The 10,074-nt window shown below is 45.8% G+C and overlaps 2 protein-coding genes across 2 annotated transcripts; both read left to right on the top strand.

The window, feature by feature from the left end:
- The first annotated feature begins 218 nt into the window (after positions 1–218).
- Positions 219–1,181, top strand: OR52W1 (olfactory receptor family 52 subfamily W member 1). Its single transcript, XM_066360605.1, has one exon. The coding sequence runs from the start codon at positions 219–221 to the stop codon at positions 1,179–1,181; it is 963 nt and encodes a 320-aa protein (XP_066216702.1).
- A 4,261-nt stretch (positions 1,182–5,442) lies between these two features.
- Positions 5,443–10,067, top strand: C1H11orf42 (chromosome 1 C11orf42 homolog). The gene is made up of 3 exons (XM_066360604.1): positions 5,443–5,514; positions 8,886–9,681; positions 9,937–10,067. The coding sequence occupies exons 1-3, from the start codon at positions 5,443–5,445 to the stop codon at positions 10,065–10,067; spliced, it is 999 nt and encodes a 332-aa protein (XP_066216701.1).
- Positions 10,068–10,074: the final 7 nt, after the last annotated feature.

Here is a 10,074-nt window from a genome sequence, read left to right as displayed (position 1 = left end):
TCAAGTGCAAAGAATTCTCCCATCCTAGCTGGGTTATGACTTTGATTATCCATTCAAAACCCCAACTAACAAATATAACCCCATAATCCTCCCAGCCCTGCATTACCCCACATGCCCTATGGTAGCTCTGTGCTACTGTGACACCCCAAAATCCCTCCCTTTGTCCTTCCTATCAGAAGTCATGCCCCCATTGGACCTAAAGCTTTGCCCCCCATAGGATGGCAGAAGCTCCACAGCTTAACTCCACCTTCCCATGCCCAGCCTTCTTCCTACTGACTGGCATTCCAGGGCTAGGGTCTGCCCAGGCTTGGCTGACACTGGCCTTTGGGCCCATGTATCTGCTGGCCCTGCTGGGCAATGGAGCAATGCTGGCAATGGTGCAGGTAGATTCCACAATGCACCAGCCCATGTTTCTACTCCTGGCCACACTGGCAGCCACAGACCTGGGCTTAGCCACATCAATAGCCCCAGGGTTGCTGGCTGTGCTGTGGCTTGGGCCCCGCCCTGTTCCATATGCTGTCTGCCTGGTCCAGATGTTCTTTGTTCATGCACTGACTGCCATGGAATCTGGTATACTGCTGGCCATGGCCTGTGATCGTGCTGTGGCAGTAGGGCGTCCATTGCACTACCCTATCCTGGTCACCAAAGCTCGTGTGGGCTACACAGCCCTGGCACTGGCACTAAAAGCTGTGGCTATTGTTGTGCCTTTTCCTCTGCTGGTGGCACGATTTGAACACTTCCGAGCCAAAACCATAGATCATGCCTACTGTGCACACATGGCGGTGGTGGAGCTGGTAGTTGGGAACACACAGGCCAACAAGTTGTATGGGCTGGTGCTCTCACTGGCTGTAGCAGGTGTAGATATTCTGGGCATCACTGGCTCTTACGGTGTCATTGCCCATACTGTGTTGGGACTGCCTACCAAGGAGGCCCGGGCTAAGGCCTTTGGTACATGTAGTTCCCACATCTGTGTCCTTCTGGCTTTCTACGTGCCTGGTCTCTTCTCTTACCTCACACACCGCTTTGGTCGTCACACTGTCCCAAAGCCCATGCACATCATTCTCTCTAACATCTATTTGCTACTGCCACCTGCCCTTAACCCTCTCATCTATGGGGTTCGCACCAGGCAGATCAGGAACCGTCTTCTGGAAACCTTCATATTTAGAAAAAGCCAGTTCTAATGGGCAGTGAAAACAATGAAGCTTGAAGGTGGAGCTGGGGGGACGTTCAGAGAATCTGGGTTCTGGAGGTATGGATTATGTTGTTTGTCCCAATATCTGCACGACTGTGATAATCATTTAACAGATATTTGCTGTGAAGCCCCTACTATGTGTACCACTGGAATGTGAACTTGAGCCTAGCCACATATCCTGCTTAGGGGGAAGCAGGAGGCAGGGGGCTCTGGGTTACCATGTAGGAAAAATAAGATCGGGCATTGCTGTGGGGTCATAATACACAAGATTTAACTTAAAGAAAACTTCCTTCTTTGCTTCTCTCCATCATCTTAACCTAACCTAAGTCCTCACAAAAAGTCCTCCACAGATCCTGAATCTAGGAGTCTGAGTGAGGAACACTGACTTTGGAGACTAGTACTTGTCTGGAATCACAGCCCTCTCTACACCTGGAGCCAGATTGTTTCAGCCAGTCCTTAGGGAGGAGTCATACAGGCTTATCCCCCACCCTCTGAGAATCTGGATAATGTGTCCTGGGGTCCCGGTTCCACCACAACACTGATATTTAAAACATTCCTAGTCCAGAAGATCCTCTTGGTTTTGTGTGTCATCACTATAACCCCTACCCCCTACTCCACTGCCAAAGTCTTAAGAGTTAATGGCTAGAGGTTCTTTTCCTGGGCCTGTAGCTTCAGGATTCAGAAGTCCAACTGAAATAAATTCTGATATCCCAAAAAGTCATTGTAACCACGTTGCCTGCTTGTCTGAGGTCCAGAATCACTATAGATTCTTACCAATTGGCCCTTTGGTGCATCCTCACCAAGAATGTAGAATTACCAAGTAAAATCCTCATTCGCACATGTGTTGGTGCAATATGATGAAATAGGAATATTTCACATAGTTATTGCCAGAGAATAGAGATAACAGGAAGTGTTGTGGTGTTGCTCAACAGGGGGTTCACTTTCCATTCCACACTAGGGGGGCATTGCACAAAAGATCTTTCACGCCAGCGTGGAGTCCAGAATGAGTATAACCTCAGACATAAGGCAGGGAGTCATTGTTACAAGGTCATAGAAAGCTGCAGGCTGCACAAGCAGACCCAAGCACTCCAGGGTAACTTTCATAACCACAAGTATTGGAGTTAGCCATAAAGACCTGAAGCCAGGTATGAAAATAACCACTAAGCAGATAACTGGACCACCGTGTGGTATACCCCACAGGAGGCCGCAAATCTGTAAAAGCAGGTGGATGCCATCTACAGCAGTGGTCCTCAACCCCCAGGCCGCAGACTGGTACCAGTCCGTGGGCCATTTGGTATCAGTCCACAGAGAAAGAATAAATAACTTACATTATTTGTTTTATTTATATTTAAGTATGAACGATGTTTTATTTTTTAAAAATGACCAGGTTCCCTCTGTTACATCCATCTAAGACTCACTCTTGACGCTTGTCTCGGTCACGTGATACATTTATCCATCCCACCCTAAAGGCTGGTCCGTGAAAATATTTTCTGACATTAAACCAGTCCGTGGCCCAAAAAAGGTTGGGGACCACTGATCCACAGGGACACATGGGGTCTCATCAGGCCCTTGTTTCAAGGAATGGAAGAGGGAGTCTAGAAGCCATGGTTTTCAGAGGTACTGTCACATTGAAACCAAGTGGAAGAGGAAGAAATCTACACTTTTCCTCAACCCACGTGTGAGCTCAGTTTCATGAAGTTATGAGTTAAAAAGCCCTCCAATGATTTTGTAGATAGTTGTGAAAAAATTCTAATCCTAATGGGTCACTGGTCTTTAAGATGTCCATATCCTTCTCTTAGGGGTTCCTCTTCAATAAATTTATCCTGACAAAACAGAGATGTCAACAATGATGTATGCAATAAGATATTACACTATTAAAAAATGTAGGTGACAATCCTATGTCACACATACACAAAAGCACACCATTTTTGCCTTTCCCCTCTGATGCAGAAAAAGGAAATTACAGGCAGCCAACGTTGATAAGCAATGAATTCTGTCACCCTCCCAGCACAAGAAGCCTCTCTTCTAAGACACTTTCACCCCTGGTTGTGCACAATTCCCCAGAGCAGCTGATTCCAAAGCTGTGCATTGTTCACTGTAATAACTTTCTTCCTTGCAAGCCAAAAATCCACCCCCTTGGATATTTGTATATTGTTTTGCACTAAGATTGTATTCATACCTACCATGTGATGTGTTTAGAAGGTTTTTACAGCATTCTCTTGCTCCTCACAACAACCTGAGAGCAATTATAAACCCATAATCTCTTATCTACAATTGCAAAATTTTAAAATCTCTGAAGAAACAAGTGTTTTCATAACTGTGGCCCAGAACTTCACCTGAACCGTTCAGTTATTTATATTTATCTTAGTGTGACTGTTCATATATTTAGCTGCAGAAATACTGATGAGTTTGATTAGAGGGAACTGCCCTGAATCTCACGGGGCTATGTCTCTGTACCTGTGCATCTGTCTCCTTCCACTCAGTTTTACTCATCTGTCTCGATCTTGTGTGTGTCTCTCTCTCTACCTGTCTACCTAACTCAGAATTCCTTTTCACAGGCAACAGAGGTACTAACCATACACCACCAAATGATCTCTCCTTGTAAACCACAATTTAAAATATGCTAATGGGGAATCAGGAGGAAGAGACTTGGTTTCAGTTGTCTCAACAGGAAATGGGGTTTCTGATTTGTTCTATTGCAGCTTTTGTCTCATCCCGCCCATTTCCTCTTTACTCCAACCACTGCTCGCTTCCATCTAGAACGCACCCCTCCCATCACACACTCAGGTGAGCATAAGGAATATGTTGGGTCCTCCCTTCATCAAAAGGAACTACTTACTGCTTAATAGCAAAAGCTGGAATCAGGCAGACTTGCACTAATTTAATCATTCCAAGCCTGTTCATTCACTTGTAAAATGGGGAAATAATAGTACCTGCTTCAAGAGGTTACTATAAGGATTAACTAAGATAATGCTCTCAAAGTGTTTGGCACAGCTCCTAACACATAAGAAGTTAACAAATATTTGATATTAATTCCTCTCCCAGGCATAGGTTCGTGCCCATTGTCAAACCTTTGCCCAGGACCTGGCACCCACAGCCCTAATTAGCTGTCTAGGGAGACCTGCCCAGTGATATCTCTTTTAGGAAATTTTCTTGGCAACACTCTCTCCTACCTGCCAGACCCTTTCCTGTACCCCATCTCATACCACCTCAGCCAGCACAGACGATGGCTGACTTTGTGGGATAGCTCCACATTGAGCCAGGACAGGGATGACCCTCACACATGAGGTCTTCCTGGGCACACAAAAGACTGCAGAGGTACTCGAGAACTCTCTACATAGAAAAGGGGCAGAATGGGAAAAACCACTCCTTTTCCAGAAAGAGCAAGAAATCTCTAGACATACACAAGGGGAAATCACATACAGATTAGGGCTGTAGTAGGGGAGGGACAGCCCAGGACAAGGAGTAGAGCACGAAGAAAAAAAATCCACAATTTACCTGGGTAATTCCAGCCTCCTGAAAGTTCTCTCGTTACTAAGGCAACAGAACCCCAATTACATTATCCTCCACACTGTCACCATTTGGTATGGTACACGCCTACACATATACCTGGTTTTCACTGCAATGTAACTCACTTGTTAATAATGGGTTTCAACCAGGCTGCACATTAAAATTGACTGACGTTTAGAAATCCTGATGCCCAGGCACAGCCCAGACAATTAAATCAGAATTTCTGGGGCTAGGATCCAGGCATCAGTAATTTTTAAAGCTCTCATTCCAAAGCATGGCCAAGACTGAGAACCACTACTTGATTCTCAGTTTATGTTCTGATCTATACTTCTCCCATGTGTTTCAGGACCCCTATGCAACCTCGCAAAGATGTCACCTGAAGGTGACAAGATAGCAAATTGTTCCAAGGAGGCTGCCGAAGGGAGAAGCGACCTGATCCTTTTTTCTTAATAAACTACACACACACACACAGAATTATACATAGACACCCTAACTGGTACTTAAATTTTCCTTCCCTAAAGCAGAATAGATAGGTGACTCAAGAGAATGGACTCAGGCTGTGAGAACAGTGAGGCTAGGAAAGTGACTGCCCTCTCCTCACCCAAGGCCCCATCACCGGGCAAGATCTCTATGACCTCATGCTGTAGGAGGTCAGAGCCTAAGGCCAGGCTTCACCTCCCTGGGCCGCTTGGGTTTCCTGCAGCAGCCACTGCCCTGCCTAACCCCTCCCATATCCCACCATGTTGGTTGGTACCCCCCACCTGATAACACTGGATGAAGCTGATGCCACATGGACCCTCATCAAAGATAAGGTTGGTAAAGTAAGAGGGGTAAAGAGAAAGTAACAAAGTGTGACCTAGATAAATCTGAGTAACTTATGAGTAAGGAAGCCTGAAGGTAATAATAGCATTTACTCAGTGCTTGCTTATGTGCCAGGCACTGCACTGAATGCTTTGCACAAACTGTCCAATTGAATCACAATTGCAAAAACAGTAAGAAAGTTTCCTGGATTGTATAGAGAGCTATGAGAGCAGAGAGGAGAAGTACTAAGTCAGGGAGAGGCGGGACTTAGGAGGTCAGGAAGAGAGTGACATTCCATCTGAGCATGTAGGAGTTATTCACACACAGAGGGAAGAGGAATAGCTGGCACATGAGCAGTGCTTAATACACACCTTGAATGAGTGGTGGGTAGGTAGGTGAACAGTGTACTAATCACAGGCAGGAGAGGAAAATGAAAAATGAGGACTGATAAACAGCAAATAGTCCTCTATAACAGGATTCAAAGGATTAGTGGTAAAAACTGAGGTCAGAGTTATAGGGGCTAATCATGAAAGGCCTTTTAAGCCTTCTTTATCTTTGACTTCTTCATGAATATTCCCTCCACAGAAAGAAATTTGGCCTTTGAGCCAAATACATTGATTTCAAGGAGCAATCAGACCTCAACTGTATCTGAGTTGCAGGTAGAAAATATTTATATATCCCACCAATTCTAGATGGCCACAAATTTCTGAGGTGAGAATTTACGTGATCTGAAGGAGAGTGGAGTTAAAAGTACTTGTAGAAGGCAGCACCAACTTTAAAACAAGCATCTTAAAGTAGTACCTACCATATTTAAAATCAGTCTTAATGGTACATAGCTCCCATTCAAAATAGACTAGGGGCTCATCGCAAGGGTCAGCTTCCCAAGAAAGCAGAAACATGAGAGGCAAGGTCCTCCCAAGTAAGTAACTGGTTTCAGCAGTGTAAGTTAGTCCTGGACTAGACTGATCAGAATTACGGAGAAAGTAAATGGAGTAGTCAACTATTAGAAAGTTACACAATCTCTGAGTGTCAGAAAAACTCCCAATCCTATTTAAAAAGAAAATTGTCTGGAAAGTGAGGGTAGAGACATGCAGGATAAATCACTGGTTATAGGACAAATTCAGGGAGGACACCTTTGAGTGACCTAGTTTATCTCTATCCAGAACTGCTGCTTATTGATCACTTTGTACAGCATTTGGCTAAACAGAAGGTGCCTTAAGCGCTCCTCATTCAGAATTCGCCAAGGTACATCCAGGAAGATAATCATCCACCATCACTCTCCTGGGCTAGCCCTGGGAGATCTAAATTAAATTTGCAGGCCTCTAAGTTCCATAGACATCTACCTTGAAGTAAAAGTGCAGTGGGAACAGGCAGTGGTCTCAAATGGTGAACCTAGGAAGAACAGTCACCCTAGCATAAAACTGAGCACTTTATTTTTCCTATTTTAGGATAATCACTCAGGTTCTCAAAGGTAAGAAAAAGAACTTAAACCTCCATGGCAAATTCATGTCTACATTCTGAGAGTCTCCAGCTAACTCAGGACTCAACTTTTAGCAGAAACCTAGACCATAAGAACCAGGTGTTTTAAATGTCACATCCCTGTTAGAGGGCCCTCTTCTAGAGACACTCCCATTTGTCTTATTTGCATAGACTCCTGGGCACTATTGGAGCAACTAGGGTAAGATTTTTAAGTTATGCTTGGTGACTGTGCTTTCATTGTCATGGGGCAGAACATTCTACACAGAAATATCAACCCACCAGTGCTCTGCTCTCATCCCTGGAAACCCAACTGGCCTTTCTCTGAGCCCTGTTCCTCTGCCTGATACCCCCACCCACAAGTACGTGTTCCATGTCTCAATGAAGCAAAGGAGAAGAAATGCTGGGAAATTTTTCCATGTAGAATTTCCACCAAGGAACAGCACAAGTTATTTCCTTGGCTAGGTTTTCAAATTACCTCAGCTTGTCCAAAATGAACACAACTCCATCAGTTAGCTACCCTCTTCTTATACTAGCAGGCAGCACTGCCAAACTATATAGTGAAAAGCAGATCAGCCTTAAGGGACCATTGGTGAACTCCACGGGAAGGCCAGCCAAGGCAACAATGCCAGCAGTAAAGGCATAGACACATAGATTTTGGGGGCTAGAGGGGGAGAGTAAAGCACACAGCATTTGAAGAATAGAGCTCTAACATGAAAGGGGCCCAAAGAAGACATTTTATATGCTCCCTAGCAGGACATGGAGCCAGAAGCCTCAGTCAACAATACCCGAGATGAGTTATCATATCTAACTACAATTACTAGAGAGGATTTTACAGGGTTTCCCAGTTGTTCATAAAGTTAAACTTTCCAGAACTGGGTTACCAAATCCAAAAAGGCCAAGATAAAAAGACAAAACCAAGAGAAACTGGAATCTCTGAAAGCATATTAGAACTAGCATTACAAAGATGAGGCCTCAAATCCCTAAAAGAACTATCCCCTGTAGCTAGGGCAGAAGGTGCATATTCAGGGGTGACAGACGTGCAAGAATGGACATTCCGAACCTATTTTTCTACACCCATCTAACCAATCACCTAAGACTAACCTTGAGGAGTCCTTTTCCCACACCTCTTAGGAGACCAAGTTCCATTAATTCTACAACCTAAGTATCTTCCTCCATTATTTTAGTTGAGGGGCTCACCATGTCTGTCTTTCTGGAGTATTATAATACTCTTAACTAATTTTTCTCTCCTTATTTTATGCCTTCTTACTCAAAATTAGCTTTTAAAAATGCGTCTCTGATCTTGCCCTTAACCAGAGTCCTTCAAGTGGCTTCCTATTGTCCTCAAGGTAAAATTCCCATCACTTAGCATTCACACAGGCCTTTCATAATCAAGTTCCTGTGTGCCTGTCCCTCCTAATACCCTACATGTATACAGTATGAAATTTCATGTTCCTGAATGTACCCCTCTTAGTTTATAACCTCAGGTTTTTTTCATTAGCTGTTCCCTCTTCCTGGAAATGACCATTCATTCTACTATATGGCTAATCCCTTCAAAGTTCAAGTATTACCATGTAGAAATCTTTTGATCCTCTTCTAACAGAGACAGGCTGTTAAATCACTTCTAATGTCCTCCACATCTTGCTATTATTTTAATTAGCTGACTACTGTTTATATTTTTGTCTTCTTCATTACACTGAGCTTTATTCAGACAAGGATAAAGTCACATTCTTTTATGTATTCCCTGTACCTAGAAGTTTGGCACATAGTAAACTACAGGATAAAACTGGGAAGTAAGCAGGAAGTAGGACTTTCTGAGCACATTGTGACAGTGGGAGGGTCAATCTAGAGTAGGCTACCAGAAAACTCCTGATCTAACTCAGTTCCATAAACTGGCCACCTACAGGTGATCGAAGAGCGTTTTGGGGCCACTGTAGTGGCAGTACCTTTCCTGTCGGATGCTGCCTGCTATGACCTTCTGGGTGTGCTAGTGAAGCAGTCCCGCCCAGGACACACCCGTCTGGCTTTGACAGGTCGGCAGGGCCGGCGGGCACTAAAACCAGTGGGACCGCTAACGAATCTCCTGGAGCAGGTAGGGTCTGAGGGTGCCTTTGCCCACTGTACTCGGGAATACTCACCGAACGGCCGAGCAGATATAGCCTATGAAGAAATGCGACTCTTGGATGGGCAGCCCTGCCGGATCCACCTACATATGGGTGGCCTACGCAAGAAGGTGGCCTTCCTGTTGCTGCCGCCAGGGCAGGTGAGCCTACAGAAGACTCTTCCCTGGCTCCGAAGCACCCACAGCATCTACGTCATCTACCAGGTCTTCTCCTGTTCCTGGATGCAGCTGGGGCTGCTGCCTACAGGCCACGAACCCCAGATGCTCCGGTTACAACGGTCACTGCCTATTGCCTTCTCATGCCTCAAGTTTTCACTGCAGCCCAAAGGAGTGCTGGGACCACAAAAGGCCCTCACTAAAGACCCGCTGCTCCATGGGACCAACTGGGTCAGACCCAACCTCAACATCATGCCATCTCTGGCACCCCCATTGGTCCCTGAGGATACTCCGCAAGCTGATGTGCCCCCACCTGTCCCAGCCCCATCCACACCACCTCCCCAAGAAGGGAGAGAGGGCAGATTCACCAGAGTTTCCTACAAGGGTCGAAACCCATTCCGAAGGGGGCCCCAGATGCTGTCAGGTACTACTGGGGAGAATGAAGATAAAAGGGATGGGACAAGGTGGAGGGAGAGGGCATGAGGAGTATAGCCCAGGAATGTGATGGATACTCATATTCTAATGAGGGGGATGGAGTGAGAGCCAGGACACAGGGGACGGTGAGATGGAAGCATGGTCTTGGTGTGGGGGTGGGCACAGCAGAGAACCAGAGGGTGGGACCAGGGAGGCAAACAGACCAGGGCATGAGTCAAGCTATAACTATCCCCAACCCTGGCAGAGAACTGGCTCTTCAGCCCCCGCAACCCCCCACCAGGAGCCCAGGGTGGGGGCCCCGGGGACCCCGACCGGCACTCCATGTCCCTGCCCCTGCTGCAGGGTCTGTCCTCAGAGTTCGACAGCGACGACTGAAGCTGCA

Source organism: Saccopteryx leptura, chromosome 1 (genome assembly GCF_036850995.1).
Source record: "Saccopteryx leptura isolate mSacLep1 chromosome 1, mSacLep1_pri_phased_curated, whole genome shotgun sequence".
NCBI classification, from domain to species: Eukaryota; Metazoa; Chordata; class Mammalia; order Chiroptera; family Emballonuridae; genus Saccopteryx; species Saccopteryx leptura.
Note: the sequence above shows the minus strand (reverse complement) of the source record. Positions and strands in the feature narration are given on the sequence as shown.